The sequence below is a fragment of the Ovis aries genome, chromosome 4, assembly GCF_016772045.2.
Source record: "Ovis aries strain OAR_USU_Benz2616 breed Rambouillet chromosome 4, ARS-UI_Ramb_v3.0, whole genome shotgun sequence".
NCBI lineage: Eukaryota > Metazoa > Chordata > Mammalia > Artiodactyla > Bovidae > Ovis > Ovis aries.
Window position 1 is genome coordinate 99,222,710 of NC_056057.1, and position 21,355 is coordinate 99,244,064.

General features: G+C 39.9%; 1 protein-coding gene across 4 annotated transcripts in view; it reads left to right on the top strand.

Annotated features, from left to right (window-relative positions):
• Positions 1-21,355, top strand: part of EXOC4 (exocyst complex component 4) — an 807,451-nt gene that overhangs the window by 617,750 nt on the left and 168,346 nt on the right. For all 4 annotated transcript variants that reach the window (XR_009600448.1, XR_009600449.1, XM_060414840.1 and 1 more), the window contains exon 12: positions 16,693-16,829. Coding sequence is in view for 2 of the 4 variants with exons in the window: in XM_060414840.1 (XP_060270823.1) it covers positions 16,693-16,829 (137 nt within the window). In the remaining 2 variants the exon portion in view is untranslated. The remainder of the gene's footprint in view (positions 1-16,692; positions 16,830-21,355) is intronic.

Below are 21,355 nucleotides of genomic sequence, written 5' to 3' on the forward strand. Positions count from 1 at the left end.
ATTCTTTACCAACTGAGCCACCAGGAAAGACCCTCATACTCTTATGCTCAGCATGCACAGGTCACAAAGAGCAGTTAACTTTATAGAATGAGCTAGAATGCTGGACGTACAACAGCCAGTTTTTGTCAAAAACCAGATCTAGTTTTTTAAATTCATGAGCTCTTCTCAAATTGTGTTGGCCCTCCCAGTATAAGTCATGACCGAGTTGGGTCTTTACCCTTGAACAAATTTCCCCTTGTGTGTGCACGCTCACACGCTTCCTTGTACACTGTCTCTGCAAAATAATGCCATATGTTCTATTTTCCTGAAAGCCGAGCTCCCTTCTCACTCTCCTCCACGGAGGGATCCAGTTCTCACCTCTGAGTAACTGACGCTGAAACGATTTGGAGGGAAACTTGTCAGCATAATTGATGATTATATGGTGTGAGCCACCAAAAACAGGTGAGCCTGCACCGAGTGGAACAAATGTGTGTGTAGCATGCATTTCCCACTGGGTTCAGCCGGACTTCCTCTTCTGACATGTTGATTTATAAGTTTGTAGCTCTTCCCTAATGAATTGTGCCCACCGTGGGTCATTGGAACTTCCTGCTACAGAGGCCTTGCTTTAACTGGAAAAAAGAATTGTGAAGGTTCTGCTCTGTGAATTTCCAGGTTTGTGTGTGTGTGTGTTGGCACTAAATGGAGTAACTGAGGAATGTAATCTTCAAGAGGACAAAATAATTACATAATACACTTAAATAGCACCACTACATCAAGAAAGGGGTTTCTGCTTTGCAGCTTGACAGAAAGTAGTCTTAAGTCTAAAAAGAATTTGAAAAACATAGCCACATGCAAGCATTTAGGACTACCTTTGGTGGCAACTTGGTGTTCTAGAGTTCTTTACAAACCTCTCTCGAACTGTTATACTTGTTCCTTGAAACTGCTTTAAGTGTTAAACTTGTTAAAACATAGGGGTGGTAATGACTGCTCTACTTTCTCACAATCTGTTGGGATATTGATTGAAATATTTATGCAGTACTCTGAGTTCTCAGGAAAAGGAGTGTTAGAAAATGCGACAGTGATGATGTTGGCAGGGCATGGAAAATTATGTGAAAAAATAGTCTCCAGAAATATAAGTTTGACACAGTTTGAATTACTAGTCTGAGCCTGTCTGGCAGTCTTCTGTCCTTCTGTCTAAACCTTTTGTCTCAGTTATCAGTTCTGGGTGATGTAAGAGGGCAGGGTATAAGGAAAGCGTTAAAAGGTTAGACCTGTTGCTGGCTTAACATTGTCCCCGAAGAGTGTCTTGGCTGCTGGCATTGGAGTGGCCTGTCCTTCCAGATGGCAGGTTAGCCAGGAGAGTCTGGGACCAGGAGTCTCCAGTCTTCACTCCTTGCCCTGATCCATCCTGTCTACTTGCTGAGCTCCTTCACAGCTTCCTGTAGACCTGGTTATGGTCTCACCGGTCCCAACACTGACACTGTCATCTGAAGGTCATCATAACCTTCCATAATCAGTCCTCATGCACCTTGACCATGCTGCACTGGACACTGTGGACTGCCTGGAAAGATTACCTCATCACTTACTCCATTTCTAGAAGCAAATGAAGATTCAGGCTGCCTGGCTGGGACTACAGCTTAATAGTTGTGTGACCTTAAACAATTTGACCTCTTAGTATTTGATTTCCCCAACTATCAAATGGGCTTCCTGGGCACAGTGGGCAAAGTATTCGCCTGCGAATGCAGAAGATGAAGGTTTGATTTCTTGGGTGGGGAAAATCCCCTGTAGGAGGAAATGGCAACCCACTCCAGTATTCTTGCCTGGAGAGTCCCATGGACAGAGGGACCTGGTGGGCTATAGTCCGTGGGGTCTCAAAGAGTTAGACACAACTGAGCAATTGACCACAGCACATAACTACCAAATAGAGACAACAGTACTCTTCTTATAGATAGTAAATACATATTATGTAAATAAAATGTTTAGAGAGTTAAATGAGGTAATGCATAGTAGGTGCTCATTAGGTGTTGGACAGATTGATGGATGATGAGTAGGTAGCTCATTCTAACGTTTGCTTTTGTATTATAATATACATGTTACTTAATCTTTGCCAGTGTATCCAAAATAAGAAGGAAACAAATATATTTTATCTTAATTAATATAGTCAAGTACTGGGCAGAATTTGATTGTCTAAGAGTATGTGTTTTCTATAGGCTTGTCTATATTTGTTCTTTTTCATGCCTTTTTACTTTTATGTGGCTTTCTGTTATTCATTTTTTCTTTGAGTAAATTGCCTCTTAAAAAAAAAAAAAGAACTTGTATTGGTTGGATTAAGGAGAAGAATGTTTTGATTTTTTAAAATGTAAATATAACTAGATTGTAGAGCATGGGATCATATATGGCCCTCTGAACAAAAAGAGAACATTTAGAAATATACAGCGGGAAAATAAAATTCCTGGGAAGACTGTTACCCAGAATAAGCCTTCCGTTGAAGGTTCTTACTGCTCCATTTGGGCTTCCCTGATAGTCAGTTGGTAAGGAATCCACCTGCAGTTCAGGAGACCCCAGTTCGATTCCTGGATCGGGAAGATCCACTGGAGAAAGGATAGGCTACCCACTCCAGTATTCTTGGGCTTCCCTGGGGCTCAGCTGGTAAAGAATTTGCCTGCAATGTGGGAGACCTGGGTTCAGTCCCTGGGTTGGGAAGATCCCCTGGAGAAGGGAAAGGCTACCCACTCTAGTATTCTGGCCTGGAGAATTCCACAGACTGTATAGTCCATGGGGACACGACTGAGCGACCCTTCACTTCACTCCTGCATTGGCGGACTTGTGAGTGGTTGGTTTCTTAAAAGTCGGACGTTCTTACATTGCCCCTCTTCTTTGAAACTCTTCTACCTTAGCTTTTCTCATACTTGTTTTCTTGATTATTTTGTCCTTGTCCCTCTCTTTTTCTCCCTGTTGAATCTTCTATTCCTATCGCACTGTCCAAGCCACCCTACACTACCACCAGAGGGTCAGTCAATCCCATTGTGCCAGTCAAGTCCATCCTCATCTAACACCATTTCCCCCAGGAGAAGTCAGTGTATGGGGTAGTCAAGAGAACATTGAAATGGGAATCCAAAGACTTCCTTTCAAATCTTATTTCTTTTCTTTTTCTTGATGTTTTTAAGATTTTTCTATTTATCCTTAATATTCAGTAATTTGATTGTAAAGGGCCCCCTTATAGTTTTTGTCTTCGTCTCTTTTTAAGTTTGTTGAGCTTCTTGGGTGTGTGGGCTTATAGATTTCATCTGGAATTTGGAAGTTTTTCAGCTGTTATTTTTTTCTGCCCTGCCACCCACTTCGGGAACTTCGGTTGCTATGTATATTAGGTTGCTTGATCTCGTTTTCATCTTTTTCCCCTCTGTGTTTTATTTTGAGTAGTTTGTATTGCCATGTCTTCCACTTCTCTCCTTGTCTTATTCATGTTTTTCTTTTATGCTCTTGAGCATAGGAGCACATTTATAATGGCTATTGTATCTTTATCCTTGTCTGCTTATTCTGTTATCTGTGTTCTTTCCAATTCTGTTTCTCTTATTTTTCCCCTCCTTATGTATTTTCCCACTTTTTTGAAAGCCAGGTAATTTTTGATTAGATGTGTGCATCTGTGCTAAGTCACTTCAGTTGTGTCTGACTCTTTGAGACCCTATCAACTGGAGCCCACCGGAGTCCTCTGGACATGAGATTCTCGGGCAAGAATACTAGAAGGGGATGCCACGTCCTCCTGCAGGAGATCTTCCTGAGCCAGGGGTCAAACCTGTGTCTCCATTGGCAGGTTTATTCTTTACCACTAGTGCCACCTGGGAAATGATTGAATGCTGGACATGTAATTTTTATACATCATTCAGTTCAGTTCAGTCACTCAGTTGTGTCCGAGTCTTTGTGACCCTATGGACTGCAGCATGCCAGGCCTCCCCATCCATCACTAACTCCTGGAGCTTACTCAAACTCCTGTCCATTGAGTCAGTGATGCTGTCCAACCATCTCATCCTCTGTCATCCCCTTCTCCTCCCATCTTTAATCTTTCCCAGCATCTGTCTATACATCATTGGATGATAGATTTTGCTGTAGTCTTTTCAATATTATCGAGCTCTGTTTAAGACCCATTTTAGTGACATAGAATTATATCAGTTATTTCAAGCTTTGCTTTTAAGCTTTGTTATACATGTCCAGGGCAATCTTTAGTCTAAAACTAACTTGTCCCACTACTGTGGCAGTACCTTTCTGAGAACTCAACCGGATTCCTTATCTATAGGGAGATCCTTCCACGCTAGCTGGTAAGACTATGAACCATTCTTGCTGCTATATGAACTCTAGGAATTCTACCTGCTCTTTGCATGTAGTTCATTCACCAGCCTTGGGAGTTCCAGCCACACAGGCAAAGATTAGTACTCAGCCAAAGATTCAGAAAACTAAGATCATGGCATCTGGTCCCATCACTTCAAGGCAAATAGATGGGGAAACAGTGGAAACAGTGTCAGACTTTATTTTTGGGGGGCTGCAAAGTTACTGCAGATGGTGACTGCAGCCATGAAATTAAAAGATACTTGCTCCTTGGAAGAAAAGTTACGACTAACCGAGACAACATATTAAAAAGCAGAGACATCACTTTGCTGACAAAGGTCCATCTAGTCAAAGCTATGGTTTTTCCAGTAGTCATGTATGGATGTGAAAGTTAGACTATAAAGAAAGCTGAGCACTGAAGAATTGATGCTTTTGAACTGTGGTGTTGGAGAAGACTCTTGAGAGTCCATTGGACTGCAAGGAGATCCAACCAGTCAATCCTAAAGGAAATCAGTCCTGAATATTCGTTGGAAGACTGATACTGAAGTTGAAACTCCCAATATTTTGGCCACCTGATGTGAAGATCTGAAAAGACCCTGGTGCTAGGAAAGACTGAAGGCAGAAGGAGAAGGGGATGGCAGAGGATGAGATGGCTGGATGGCATCCCCGACTAGATGGACATGAGTTTGAGTGAGCTCCGGGAGTCGGTGATGGAGAGGGAATGGCGTGCTGCAGTCCATGGGGTTGCAAAGAGTTGGAAACGACTCAACAACTGAACTGAACTGAAAAATTTGAGGGAACTCTTTTTTTTCCCCTCTTTATTTTTTTTGAAAAATTTTTATGTTTTTATTGAAGTATAGTTGATTCACAGTGTTATGCTAATTTCTGCTTTACAGCAAAGTGACTCAGTTATATACATATAAACATTCTTTATGTTCATTTTTATTCTGGTTTATCCTAGCAGATTGAATAGTCCTGTGTGCTATACAATAGGACCTTTTTGTTTATCCTTCCTAATAGTTTGCATCAGCTAACCCCAAACTCCTGGTTCATCTCTCTCACTCCTCCCAACCCTTGGCAACCACAAATCTGTTCTCTCAGTTTATGAGTCTGTTTGTTTGGGTTTTTTTTTTTTTTTTGCTTTTTTTTTTTTTAAGTAGGTGCATTTGTGCTGTGTTTTAGATTCCACATATAAGTGATATCATGTGATATGTGCCTTTCTCTGCTGGCTTACTTCATTTAGTATGACAGTCTCTAGGTCCATTTGCTTTGGTGCAAATGGCATTATTTCATAACTTTATGTGAAGAGGAGCTAAAAAGCCTCTTGATGAAAGTGAAAGTGGAGAGTGAAAAAGTTGGCTTAAAGCTCAACATTCAGAAAACAAAGATCATGGCATCTGGTCTTGTCACTTCATGGGAAATAGATGGGGAAACAGTGGAAAGAGTGTCAGACTTTATTTTGGGGGGCTCCAAAATCACTGCACAGGGTGATTGCAGCCAAGAAATTAAAAGATGCTTACTCCTTGGAAGCAAAGTTATGACCAACCTAGGTAGCATATTGAAAAGCAGAGACATTACTTTGCCAACAAAGGTCCATCTAGTCAAGGCTATGGTACTTCCAGTGGTCATGTATGGATGTGACAGTTGGACTGTGAAGAAAGCTGAGCACTGAAGAATTGATGCTTTTGAACTGTGGTGTTGGAGAAGACTCTTGAGAGTCCCTTGGACTGCAAGGAGATCCACCCAGTCCATCCTAAAGGAGATCAGTCCTGGGTGTTCATTGGAAGGACTGATGCTAAAGCTGAAACTCCAGTACTTTGGCCACCTCCTGTGAAGAGTTGACTCATTGGAAAAGACTCTGATGCTGGGAGGGATTGGGGGCAGGAGGAGAAGGGGATGACAGAGGATGAGATGGCTGGATGGTATCACCGACTCAATGGACATGAGTTTGGGTGAACTCTGGAAGTTGGTGATGGACAGGATGGCATGCCACAATTCGCGAGGTCGCAAAGAGTCGGACGCGACTGAGCGACTGAACTGAGCTGAAGCATTCCGTTTGTGTATATGCACCACATCTTCTTTATGTGTTCATTTGTAGACTGTTCAGGTTGTTCCATGTCTCGGCTCTTGTGAACAGTGCTGCTGTGAGCATAGGGGTGCCTGTATCTTTTTGAATTATGTTTTTGTCTGGGGGTATGCCAGGAGTGGGATTGCTGGATTCTATGGTAGTTCTTCAGTATCAGTGGTAGGGGGACAGACTTGAATTACAGTGATATTGAATGACTTGCCTTCGAAACAAAATGAGATCATTCTGCCATTTTTGAGGCTGATTCCAAGTACTGCATTTTTGAACTCTTTTGTTAATTATGAGGGCTACTCCATTTCTTCTATGGGATTCTTGCCCAGAGTAGTAGATATAATGGTTATCTGAATTAAGTTCACCCATTCCTATCCATTTTGGTTCACTGATTCCTAAGATGTTGATGTTTATTCTTAGCATCTCCTGCTTGACCAAGTCCAATTTACCTTGACTCATGGACCTAACATTCCAAGTTCCTATGTAATACTGTTCTTTGCAGCATCAAATTTTGCTTTCATTACCAGACACATTCACAAATGAGCATCATTTCCACTTTGGCCTGGCCGCTTCATTCTTTCTGGGGCTATTAGTAGTTCCCCTCCTCTCTTCCCCAGTAACATATCGGACACCTTCCAACCTGAGGGACTCATCTTTCAGTGTCATATCTTTTTGTCCTTTTATACAGGTCATGAGGTTCTCACTGCAAGTTTACTGGGATGTTTGCTATTTCCTCCAGTGGTATTAGATGATACCACTCTAATGGCAGAAAGCAAAGAGGAACTGTAAGAGTCTCTTGATCAGGGTGAAGGAGGTGAAAGAGTTGGCTTAAAACTCAGTATGAAAAAAACTAATATCATGGCATCCGGCCCCATTACTTCATGGTAAATAGGAAGAGAAAGGTGGAAGTAGTGACAGATTTCCTCTTCTTGGGCTCTAAAATCAGTGTGGATGGTGACTGCAGCCCTGAAATTGGAAGACAGTTGCTTATTGGCAGGAAAGCTATGACAGACCTAGACAGTGTGTTGAAAAGCAGAGACATTACTCTGCCAACAAAGGTCCATATAGACAAGGCTATGGTCTTCCCAGTGGTCACGAACGGTTGTGAGAGCTGGAACAGTAAAGAAGGCAGAGCACCAAAGAATTGATGCCTTTGAACTGAGGGGCTAGAGAAGACTCCTGAAAGTCGCTTGGACAGCAAGGAGATCAAACCAGTCGATCTTACGGGAGATCCACCCTGAATATTCATTGGAAGGACCGATACTGACGCTCCAGTATTTTGGTCACCTGATGCCACAGATGACTCATTGGAAAAGCCCCTGTTTTCCATAGTGGCTGCACTGTCTTACATTCCCATCAACAGTATAGGACAGTTTCTTTTCCCCCACACTGAGGGCACTTTTCTTGATGATATACAGAGATCTCTCTCTGTTTCTCCCTTCCTCCCTCCCTCCAACTTTCTCCCTCTCTTTCTCTTTTCTTCCCTCCTCCCTTCTTTCCCCCTTTCTTTGTGCAGCTCCTGCCTTCCCAGTATTTTGCCCCATGAAACTCCAGCTTCCTTAATGTTCCAAACCTCCAAGTTCTATTTCCTCAACTCAGCGAGACTTCCAGGCCCTGTTTAGGTACCACCTTCTGCATTATGGCCTGGAAACACCAGCTGGGGTGGCCATAGGTCTTGCTTCATGCATTTTCCTTCTCTCTGGCATCTGAAATCTATTACTTTTGTGTATCTCATCTGGTTTTCTAGTTGTGTAAGCCAAGATTTCAAGCTGTTTTATACCAAAATAATATTACAGAGCAGCATTTTCTTATCAAAATAACATTATCACTGTTATCAACATTAGCAGTAAATTCTTAATGTCATATAATATCTAGTTTGTTTTTAAATTTCCCAAATGTTACAAAGCTGTTCTTCACAACTGGCTTTTCCAAACTAAGATTCCATCTAGGACCATAATTGTAACGAGGCTTAAGATAATTAGACTGTGGACAGCAAGTTGCTTTTGGCACTAGAATTCAGTTTCTGGGCTCCACTGTCTAATACACTGCCCTCTTTCTCTCCATCTACAGGAAAAGGCCTTCAGCTTGTCATTCAGTGTTTCCACATATTGATTCTCCCCCGTCTGGTCAACCTTTCTCCAACCACCCTTGACTTCTCTTTGCTATGTGAGAGCAGCTCAATCCTCCTTCCCAGCCTGTGCAGCCCCATTCCTCTTCCTTTCCATGTATCCAGCCTGACCCATCCTCCAGGTCCCAGTTCAGGCTCCCTGACTCCTCCTCCATTGTCTTTCACACTGAATTTCATCTCTTGGAATGCCACTCGTTTCTTGTTCTGAATGATATTATCCCAAATAGACAGTCATAACCCCTTTGAAAAGAGACCATGCTTTATACCAAGAACATTGCTTAGCAAAAATGAAGTACTATAGCTGCTAATTTTGTAACTATGATAGTTCTGTGATCCTCCTAACATGTAGCGCTAGCTAGTTGGTAGAATAGTAACCTTTGAAATATGTTTCTGTTTAGAGGGGAGGGCAGACTCGGGGATACTTCTTGCAAGTGCTAATGCTCACCTATTGTTGATTATTTTGCCTCTCTGGGTTCCATTACACATCAAGGGGAATTGATAACCAGGCCATAGAATTACATTGATTTGAAGTATATAAGTCAACAAGTATTCCTTTGTTATCTAGTGTCAGCTCAGGAAACAAAGATGCCCCCTGGGATCTCACAGTCTAATTAAGCACAACTGTTCCAGACTTCTTTTCCCTTGCCTGCCATTTGTTTTGTTCTGAATATGAAATCACAACCCCCTAAATAAACCTCATAAAAAGCCAGCTGTGCTTATAATGTTAGGCACAGATTGTATTCAACCATAAATGATCCTCTATTCAAAATGTTTTAAAAAAATAAGTATTATTAGTAATTTGCATCATATGTATTTCAAGTTGTTACTTGGCAGATAAATTTTATGAGCACTTTTGTGACTTCTACAGGGATATAGTCTTTTTGATTGCCCAGAATTTAACCTTATATTTTCTTTGTTTAAGCCTACTCATAAATTCTACCTGACTTTTGAGGCTGCCAGAACTGAGAACATACTTCCCTTTTGGCTATATGTTTTGCTTTTCTGAATGGTAGAATAGAGCCTTTTGAAATTGTCTTCCTATACTTGAAGTGGCTCATCTGGTGACTAGTGACATCAATTGGGATTACTTTGTTTTATTTTCTTGCTAGAGAAGGAATATTCAAACATATTTAGATACCGTGATTGTATGTGTTGTAAAAAGGCCTCCAGGATCTAGCTTCCAGGGTCCTAACTCTGCCTGCCTCCCCAGTCTGCATAAACACAGCACACTCTCACCCCAGCTGTGAGGAACCACGTGCAGTTCCCAGAATCCAACACCATTTCCTGATGATGCTATTCCATCTACCATGTTTTTCCTGCCTTCTTTGTCAGTTGACAAGTTGCTATTTGTCTTTCTGGACTCAGTTCAATTGTAACTTCCTCTTTCTCAGGATTCCTTCCACCCCTTCTACCCTAGTCCAGTGAACTCTCTCCTCCTCTGTACCTCTACTGCCCTATATACAGATGCCCAGGGTAGCAGTGTCTGTAACACTGTATTGTCCATATTTGTGAACTTGTATGTCTTCTCCTGTGGAAAATTCTGAAAGAGATGGGAATACCAGACCACCTTACTTGCCTCTTGAGAAATCTGTATGCAGGTCAGGAAGCAACAGTTAGAACTGGACATGGAACAACAGACTGGTTCCAAATAGGAAAAGGAATACATCAGGGCTGTATATTGTCATCCTGCTTATTTAACTTATATGCAGAGTACATCATGAGAAATGCTGGACTGGAAGAAACACAAGCTGGAATCAAGATTGCCGGGAGAAATATCAATAACCTCAGATATGCAGATGACACCACCCTTATGGCAGAAAGTGAAGAACAACAAAAGAGCCTCTTGATGAAAGTGAAAGAAGAGAGTGAAAAAGTTGGCTTAAAGCTCAACATTCAGAAAACGAAGATCATGGCATCTGGTCCCATCACTTCATGGCAAATAGATGGGGAAAAAGTGGCAGACTATATTTTGGGGGGGCTCCAAAATCACTGCAGATGGTGACTGCAGCCATGAAATTAAAAGACGCTTACTCTTTGGAAGGAAATTTATGACCAACCTAGATAGCATATTAAAAAGCAGAGACATTACTTTGCCAACAAAGGTCCATCTAGTCGAGGCTATGGTTTTTCCAGTAGTCATGTATGGATGTGGGAGTTGGACTATAAAGCAAGCTGAGCACCAAAGAATTGATGCTTTTAAACTGTGGTGTTGGAGAAGACTCTTGAGAGTCCCTTGGACTGCAAGGAGATCCAACCAGTCCATCCTAAAAGAAATCAGTCCTGACTATTCATTGGAAGGACTGATGCTGAAGCTAAAACTCCAATACTTTGGCTACCTGAGGCAAAGAGCTGACTTATTTGAAAAGACCCTGATGCTGTGAAAGATTGAAGGCAGAAGGAGAAGGGGACGACAGAGGATGAGATGGTTGGATGGCATTACCGACTCAATGGACATGAGTTTGAGTAAACTCTGGGAGTTGGTCACGGACAGGAAGGCCTAGCATGCTGCAGTCCATGGGGTTGCAAAGAGTTGGACACAACTGAGTGACTGAACTGAACTGATGTCTCTTCCTCCTATCTAAGATTACTGGAGTCAGGAAATTTGTCTCTTCTGGATCTTTATTTCCTACAGTTAGGTTAGTATTTGGCATACAAGAAATATTTACTGAATAAATATGTATATATTTAATCAATTTGTTAAATTCTCTGCTCTTTCTCCACCAAACTTCTGTTCTTTCGGAACAGTTCTCATTTATAACAGTGGTCTATAATAATATTGCCAACAATACTGCTGCACCTTCACATTTTAAAAATACACCCTAAGTGAAAATCATTATAATAGAAGCCTTATATGCTTACATATGGTATTCTCAGACAGAGTTTTGAAGGGATGCCTATTCATTTGTGTAATGGCTGGATATAAATTGTTCAGAGTTGAGATATAACATGTGTGCGTGTAACCACCGACCAGATGTCCCTCCCAATCAGTACCCCCCTCTGCTACTAATCTGGGCTCCCCAGAGAAACAGAACCAAAAGAAGGGGTAGGAGAGATGGCTGTATAGATAAATATATTCTAAGTGCTTATAGCAGGAGAACCTAATGAAGGTTAGGAAGAATCTTCCCACAGAAAGGAGTTCTTATCTAAGACCTGAAGGATAGGAGAAAGTGCTCTAGGAAAGAAAGGCAAGGGACTGAACTTTATAGGCAAGTGCAAAGCCTTGAAATGAGAAGGAAAAATGGAAGCAGCCTCATGTAGCCAGATCTTAGAGAGCGAAGGGGAAATGGCAGTATTGAGGCTGGAGGGGTAGAGAGAAGCCATGCCATGAAGGGCCCATGGGTTATATGAGAATGATTGGTTATAGAAGCATGAATGGGAAGAGTGTAGAAGTGGCAGTTTCCTTAGTCACCAATCCTTGGATGCATAGTCTTTTACCAGTTAGCTTATTAAAGGAGCAAACCAATTCAGATTATTTTAAACATCGCATAAATCAAAATATAGATTATAAACCAGAAAGAAGATTTCTGTCATTATTGTTGTTATTGTTTACAGCCAACAACAACTTGGAGCTGTTAGTAACTGGAAGGACGATATGCAATGATGAGATCTGGAAACTCGTAGTTGGATATATCCTCCTAAACAGAAATATTGTCATCATTAAGTATTAGGAAAAGCCCCTCCCTCCACAGTTATTGCTGTGTGTCTTGCTGAGGGGATGTGGTGGGGCATGTCTGAAGTGCTAGATGGATTTACTCTTTTCTTTCAAATTCTTCCTAAAGCAGTTTCCCAGGACCCTAGGCTATTTGTAGCATCTCTGAAGCATCCCTAATCCAAGGGCTGAAACAGTACACACACAGAGACCACATTCTCCAAACTAAAGTTTTTTGGTTTTTCCTGAGTTGAGACTTTATTTTTACAGCTTAAAACTTTAAATTCGCAATTTAGTTGTGTGTGTATATATATATTTATGGATTGTCATTAAAGAAAAATAAAACAATTAGGGGAAATTAGGAGTGTTTTTATAGAAAAGTCTGAGATCTTCAGTCTTTAGAACCATGAGAATGAAGATACAGTAATGTAGTAATAGAGTCTATATTCTGATTCAACATTACCAAATCAGGCTTTTGAGCCATTATAATTCTGCATTATCATTCTATTCTGTCTTTTCACCTTGTTCTGAATGTGCATCAGTTCATCTGATAACCATCTGTTGAGCACCTGCAATGTGCCAGATACCTTCTCCTAGGCAGTAGAGATATGAAGGTATAGTCACCCATCAAAAGGAATTTGTAATGTGATGAAAGAGACTATAAGTAAGGAAGTGACAGACAGACAAATATCATGATATTGTTTATACGTGGAATCTTTTAGAAGGGTACAAATGAGCTTATCTACAAAGCAAAAATAGAGTTCTAGGTACAGAAAACAAGCTTATGGTTATTTAGGGGTTAAGTGGGGGAGGGATAAATTGGAAGATCAGGATTGACATATACACACTACTATATATAAAATAGATAACTAATATGGACCTGCAGTGTAGCATAGGGAACTCGACTCAATACTCTGTAATGACCTGTATGGGAAAATAATCTAAAAAAGAGCAGCTATATGTATACGTGTGTGTGTGTGTGTGTGTGTTTATATATGTGTGTGTGTGTGTGTGTATATATATGTATGTATGTATATAACTGATTCACATTGCTCTATACCTGAAACTAACATAACAATGTAAACCAACTATACTCCTATTGAAAAAAAAAGTTTACCACTGGTTGCTGTACCCCACTAGGATCTGGCCTAAGTGGACAAGGTCTTTAATGTCCAATCATGTTTATTCATTTATTCATTCATTAAAAATTTTAAGTGCAGAACCAAAGAGTTTGTCCTTATATACCATCATCTTATTTTACATTGCTGATATAGCCCTGTAAGAAACTTTAGTTGTTTATTCTTCATAGCAAATTTTTTTTTTTTTTTTTTGCCTCAGCTATCCTGGGATTTTTTTTTTTCCTGTTCTCATTTTTCATGTCAAGCTCAGACTTATTACCTGGTAATAGGTTATAAGAAATGAGAATTGAGTTATTTTTAAACAAATATCAATCATATGTGATATGTTTAATGGCAATTATAATGAATAAAATCAAGGTTTTACTTATGATGAAGTCATTATAGTCACCACTGGCAAATCGCCAAATTAATAATGAGCCAATGAATCATTTGTGATGCCAAAGGGATCAAATAAAAATAGGATTGACCTTGTTAGACATTTGATATTTTCAGTATTTATCTGTCAGAGCCACTGATTTGGAAATGGTTATAAATTCTTGGAAAATGGAATCTTTTTCCCCTGTAAAAATGCCCATCATTTGGCAAACTACAGTGTCATTTTCCTTGAAGAGAATGTAGTGATTGATTATCCAGAGTGCTGTCATGACAAGGTAAACCAAGCAAATAGCTGGAAAATTGTATATAATCATATAGCATCACATAGGCTCTGTGTTGAGCACAACCATTAGAATTAAACCGTGGCATTCTAATCATTCCCTGCAGGTACTTTCTGTTTACCCCAAAACCTTTATCTCCAGGGGATATTTCTATGTGCTTCCAATCTCCCCTTCCCCTCCAACTGATATCAGCACAATTCTAGTCGCCCAAAAGCCCTGGGATAAATATAGACCAAACTGAATCCACCCAAAGAGACTTCAAAACGCAAAGATGTGTGTGTCTAGCATCCTTCACATATATGACATCCCTCACATTATTTATATGAGTTAACATTATTAGTCCTGTTTCTTTGATTAGTAGAACTGTGCTGAAGATCCTAAGAAATTACAGAATACGTGAAGAAAGAGAAGGATAGGAAGGTTATGTTTTGTTGCTGTTTTTTTAAGTTGGCTGAATTTAAGATTTTTTTAGTTGGAGAGTAATTGCTTTACAATGTTGTATTTGTTTCTGCTGTACAACAGTGTGAATCAGCTGTGAGTATATACATATCCACTCCCTCATAGGCCTCCCTCCCACCCTCCTGCCTCCCACCTGTGAGAGTGGGCACTGACATCTATACACTGCCGTGTGTGAAATAGACAGCTAGAGGGAAGCTGCTGTGTGACACAGGGAAGGTTTCAGAAAAGAAGGACACTAGTGTCACTTTTGAGAAGTCGATAGTCTAATCAGGAGGAACAAACACGCCTGAGACGACCTGGAACAGTAACACAGTATTCCCGAAGTCTGCAAGCACCAAGGTACCAACTGAGTGATGAAGGGCCGTAGAGGACCATCACGTTCTCCTTGGTTACCAGAAGGCTCACATAGAGCCATCGGAAAGGGAAGAGCTCCCCAAAACCGTCCCAGAGTGGATTATCAATGGCATCATTGGAAATAGAATCAGGCCCTTTTTCTCGGTGATCTGAGCCATCTGCTTGCGCTCATCTTCCCTGCAGTGTTTCAGATTTTAAATGGCCTTTGTTAGGATGGCTGGAGTCCACTCTCCTTTATTAATTGCTGTCCACGTGTGGTAGGATATCCTGTGTTCTTAATCAGGATGAGGATTTTTGATTCTTCATAGCAGCATAGGGACATGTAGCTGAGCAGAATCAATTGCTGTCACTCACACACAAACACCAAGGAACAGAATTATGGATCAGGGTGAAGCTGCAGTGCTTTAATCTTAAAATCAATACAGAAAAGGAAGTTGAACTTGTGGGGATTCTATAGAGACTGTAATTTGGTTTCCCATGGAGTTTTCCCTACACGATGTAACTGCTCCTTCCTTTTCATCTTCTGATTATTTTACTTGGGGTGTGGGGAGAGGAGAGGCAAAGAAGAAACTTCTAGAACCAAATTAGCCTAAATAAGCACGTACGCTTAAACTCATAACTTAAGCTGGTCCCCCACTGTGTTGAGAAAAGCTGTACACTTTTGTCCATTCTTTTTGTCTGTAGAAGAAAGAAAACCAAAACCCTGTACCCCGTAGTCTGTATTTAAGCATAATAAAATGCCTTTGATTATTTCAAAAGTTACTGTCAGACTGGAAAAAAAATTTTAATGTTCACTTTTCTGGCTCAGTCTGGAATTCTATATAAATAAATACATATTCATCAAACCAGCTATTGACCAAAGGATTCCAAAATACTAAGCATGCGATTAATATTTACTCCAGTGTAACTGTGCTTTTTGGGAAAGAGGTGCAAACAGATGGTTTGAACAATTATACCTTTTCCTTTTTTCTGGCGTGGCTTGCCACCTTTTTCTTATTCTTAAGCAAAAATTTAGAATTTATTGAAAATGTCTCTTTTTAGATACAGCATTGTTTCACTGCACAGTATTATTAGTCTCTAAAGATGGGTTTTTTTTTTCCCTTGGATATTCCTTTAATTCGCTTTTAAAACACATCTATTTGGACACTGCTTCTACAGGGACAAAAACAAGAAGCACCATGATCTCATGAGAAATGTTTCTAAAGCGCAATGGAGTAGTGAAAAGATTGAAGTCTGGAGTCCTTGCTTTGCTTTTTTCTTTCTCTAAGCCTGTTTCCTCCTTTTTACACTGGGGATGGTTAAGGGATTCAGTTGATAGGTTTGTTGAGAGGATTAAATGAGATAAAGCATGTACAGTGTCTAGCTCAGTACTCTGCACTTGTAAGAATCCGAAAGTGTTCATGATTATCATTATTATGTGAGTTTCAAGTGAGGGTAACATATGCTGTATATGTGAAAACATTCTACAAGCTGTAAGGCACAATACAAATGTTATTTGGTATCCTTAATAGATTGATGGTTTTGAAACTTTTAAAAACAATTCCTGGAAGGCTTTTTCTTCAGGCTGCCTGTCATGGATCCCTAATCTGAAAGTAGAACCCTGAGGATGATAAATCCAACTGCAACTGAATATGTATTTCCTTTCTTAAAAGCCACAGAGATATCTTGTGAATGCCAAGAATTTCATGAAATCAATTTGAAATTCCCTGTCCTGTGTCCTTCCATAAAAAACACCTTCTCAGGTCTTGGGAGGATCAGCACTATGTAAGATGCTTATTTCTTTTTTCATGAATAGTTTTAAATGTCATGTCCTTCTAGGAAAGTTCAGGTGTCTTGAGTGATAACATCCTTTAGCTGTCTTTCTTTGTCCTACACATTACCTGAGTCAAAACCCTCATCAGCTTCTGTGTCCTCTCTGTGTTCTTTTCCAGAGCACAATCATTGTGGAGAAGACAGTGCAAGACCTCATGAACCTGATGCACGACTTGAGTGCCTACTCAGATCAGTTCCTCAACATGGTGTGCGTGAAGCTGCAGGAGTACAAGGACACCTGCGCTACAGCCTACAGGTAAAGCGTCTGTGGAGCTAAGCAAAGTCAGTTTAGAACTTGACCATTGGGGCATTGGGTGATACTGCCTTCATAGCCTAAATTTCCACCATTATAGAAAAGGACCATCCTTCAGTTTGTCAAGAAGCCTGCTGAGAACATATATGAAAGCAACAGTCTCCTAGACACAGACTTGTATATCAACAGAGAGTGGGAGGGACAAAGGGACAGAGCCACTTAGGACTCCACTGAGTGGCTTAGATGAAGTGTCAGCCTTGATTTTTACAAACATCTAGAATCACAAGATGTGTCTTCCTCAAGGAAATTCCAGATCTTGATTAACCCCTCTTGTGATTCTAGAAGATCTTTAAAAAAACCAATTTTGAACTCTTAGCAACCCTTAACAATCCATACGGTTTTCTTTTAGTTAGTACAAATGTAGTCCTCCCAATATTTGATCTATAGCGTTCCTACTGTCATGAAAGGATGGTTAATCTGTTTTTAGCATCAGTGGAGATGAAAGGTCATTGTTATAAACTTGAAACCTTTCGTTTTCCTCCTGATTTCTTTCTTCTGAGTTCAAAATTCTCTTTGAGCTTGTGGAAAAGATCATAGCACTTCTTGTAAAAAGCTAATAATAGGAACAAATTATGGTCTGGTTGACAAGACCTGAAACAATTAGGGGAGAAAAGAATGTATTATCAAATACTAAATTTTATGTGCTATATAATTAAGGATAGACAGTGTAGCATAGCATCAGGTATTCCTTGTACACTAGAGACTGTAAAAGCAGAAGGAAGCAAACATTAAAGAGAGTGACAGGCTGGAGTCAAGAGAAATCTCAGAGAAGGTGAGACAGATTCAGAACCTTAGAAAGATGGATGAGATTAGGGAGGTGGAAAGAAGAAATAGGAGCATTTCAGGGATAAAGAATCAGCAAAAGCGTAGTTATCTGATACTCACATGGATGGTTGAGGAGGGAGAGGTCTGAATGGAACAGAGTTCCTAAAAGAAGATAGTAGGAAATAATGTTGAATAGGGAAAGTAAGACCATATAACAAAGGGTCTTCAAAAAGAAGACTTGGAAATTTAGTTGTTGAATAGTAGATGATAAGGAGCCATTATAAGTAAGCCAGGAAGCAGTGTTTACGGAAGATTAATCTGGCCAAGGGATGTAACAAAGATTAATGCTTAACCTCCTTAACTCCAATAATAAATAATATTTATCCACAGTTATATGAACAAAAAAAAAAAAGTCATTTCACTGAAAGATGTACTCCCAGTAATATTTTTTTGTTGTTCAGTAATTATTCTTCAAGAATGTTAATACATTTAGGTTAAAATCATGCATATAATAATCAACATATATGTTATACTCAGTTGTGTAATTGTGATACACAAGTGATAGTTCTAATGGCACATCAAACAAAAATATGTTAACATTTAGTATCTTGATAAATAAAATTTTAATTTAAATTTTTAGATTTTAATTAGATGAACTTTTTTGCAGAAAACTATAAATAGATTAATAATAAAATAATTTTGAGCATTAAGATATATTCCATTAGGATAAAACTTGGTGAGGAAATGAAATAGAAATAATACTTCAAAGAGAAAAATGAAAAATACTTAACCATTAATAATAATGAAGTCACTTAGTTGTGTCCAACTCTTTGTGATCCCATGGACTGTAGCTTGACAGGCTCTTCTGTCCATGGAATTCTCCAGGCCATAACACTGGATTGGGTAGCTGTTCCCTTCTTCAGGGGATCTTCCCAACGAAGGAATCAAACCAGTGTCTTCTACATTGCAGACAAATTCTTTACCAGCTGAACTACAAGCTTATTTTCATATATTTTAAATGTATTGTGGTGGATATCAAATCCCTAAGGTACTGAGATTCTATTGGTTACACTTAAAATAGTGATTTAAAGTATCAGTATTTCAGTTCAGTTCAGTTCAGTCGCTCAGTCGTGTCCGACTCTTTGAGACCCCATGAATCGCAGCACACCAGGCCTCCCTGTCCATCACCAACTCCTGGAGTTCACTCAGACTCACGTCCATCTGTCTAGTCAGTGATGCCATCCAGCCATCTCATCCTGTGTCATCCCCTTCTCCTCCTGCCCCCAATCCCTCCCAGCATCAGAGTCTTTTCCAGTGAGTCAGCTCTTCGCATGAGGTGGCCAGAGTACTGGAGCTTCAGCTTTAGCATCATTCCTTCCACTGAACACCCAGGGCTGATCTCCTTTAGGATGGACTGGTTGGATCTCCTTGCAGTCCAAGGGACTCTCAAGAGTCTTCTCCAACACCACAGTTCAAAAGCATCAATTCTTCAGCACTCAGTTTTCTTCGCAGTCCAACTCTCACATCCATACATGACCACTGGAAAAACCATAGCCTTGACTAGACAGAACTTTGTTGGCAAAGTTATATCTCTGCTTTTCAATATACTATCTAAGTTGGTCATAACCTTTCTTCCGAGGAGTAAGCGTCTTTTAATTTCATGGCTACAATCACCATCTGCAGTGATTTTGGAGCCCCCAAAAATAGTCTTTATAATGTGCCCAAAATTATGTATTTTATAACCATTGAACTCATGCTTAAAAAAAGAAAGAAATACCCTAAATTTCAATTTTAAAATTTGGGAGAGAATACAGTTTTTCCAAATTCCTTTAAGAGATACACATAAAAATTTTAAAAGCCATTGCCCTTGTTAGTTGCTCTCAGTTAGTTGTCTAAGAGTGGAATTTCTGGACCAAAGTTGTACTTTCAACTTTACAAAACCAAATTCCATAATGGTTGTACCAATGTCACATTAACCAAATGACAGTCAAAAAACATTTTAAAAATCAATTTTTACATTTACTTTAAGTGGCATTGAATTTTAAGATTTTTTTTTAAGCAAGGTATGTCTTCTCTTTCTTATATTTCATTAAGGGCAACCCATAATTTCTAACAAATAGTAATGCCAATGAGTATTAATTATAATGGAGATTGTATAGCTTACTAAATCCTCAGAGCACAGTGATCACTGTTGAACATTCTTGTTTTGAAATGATACTCAGACTGAGTATAGTTCTTGTTCCTGGAGTGTTCCCAAATCAGTTTCATCCTTACACGTGAACATCCCTTCAGATACGTGAAGATGACTGTCATGGTCCATTTAGTAGTTTTGGTTTATTCACTCCAGACTGAACATCCTTGGTTTCTGATACATCCTGGGTCCACAAACCATCCTACTCTTCTTTCTTCATTGCCATTAGCCTGGCAGTGTCTGTCTTAAAAAAGGAGCACTCCACTCCGAGCCCAGTGTTCCAGATGTGCTCTCATACTTCAGCAAAACCAGTGCCTTCTTTTTGTAGGACCCAGTGCCGAAACACACCCTTCATTGCGTGTGAATGTGCAGGACTAAAGTAGTCACTTGCAGATTATATCTTTAATGAGCTTACATTTTTGGTAAAGCATAGAAAGGAAACTAGGAGACAAAGAAAGCAGGCATGTATACCCACAGCATCAATTTATGATGGAAAATACGGTAAGATAGGCAATGACGACATACTCTAGGGAAGAAGAAATTACAGAGGAAAAGAAAGACACAGACTTGGACTTGTGAAGAATGCGTAGGATTTTAAACATATTTGTTTATTTGGCTGCATCTTTAGTTGCAGCATGCAAACTCTTAGTTGTGGCATGCAGGATGTAGTTCTCTGACCAGGAATCAAACCTGGGACCCCTGCGTTGGGTGCATTGGGTATGCAGAGTCTTAGCTACTAGACCACCAGGGAAGTCCCTAAAACAAGGAGGATTTAGATAGGATTTAAGCTGAAGGGGCTGAAGGAATGAAGGAACCAGAACAGTGTCAAGAAGGTAGGGAAGAGCAGGAAAAGGATGAGCAAATGATGAATATTTGGGTTTTGGAAAAGATGGCCAAGCCAAAATAGAGGCTGTTGAATACCAGGTTCAAGGAACTTGACCTTTTAAAGTTAGGTAGTGGGAACCACTGAAGATGAATAAACAGAGAGTGCCAGGGCAGATCTGTGCTTCTGAGCTTGAGTAAGATGATGGTTTGGAAAGGCAAGAGTGTGGAGGTGTAGTGGAGAGAGGCAGAGTGCCTGAATTAGAGGGGACGTGGGGGAAATGGAGGGGAAGGGGCAGACCAAGAGACACGAGGGGGTGAATTTGTAGGACATGGTCACTGTCTGGCTGTAGAGGGTAGGAAAGTGTAAGAAGAAATACTAGCTGAAATTGGCCTTATCTTTTCTAAGCTGTATTTGAAGGAAATTTTTTTTTAACTTAAATTCAAGATTTCACATGTAGCCATTGGACTTAATGTTATTTTTAGCTCATCATTTCAGTCTATTGAGATATTTTTGAATCCTAATTCTGTCATCAAAATAATCATAGCTATTCCTCTAAATTCCATGTCATTCTTGATTTTATAAGCAATCTTTTGGTTTCTTTGCCTATGTCATTTAAAAACTGTTTGACAGGACAGGGCTAAATTAACAACTTTGCACTGTATATCTCTCAAGACTTCTGTTGAGATT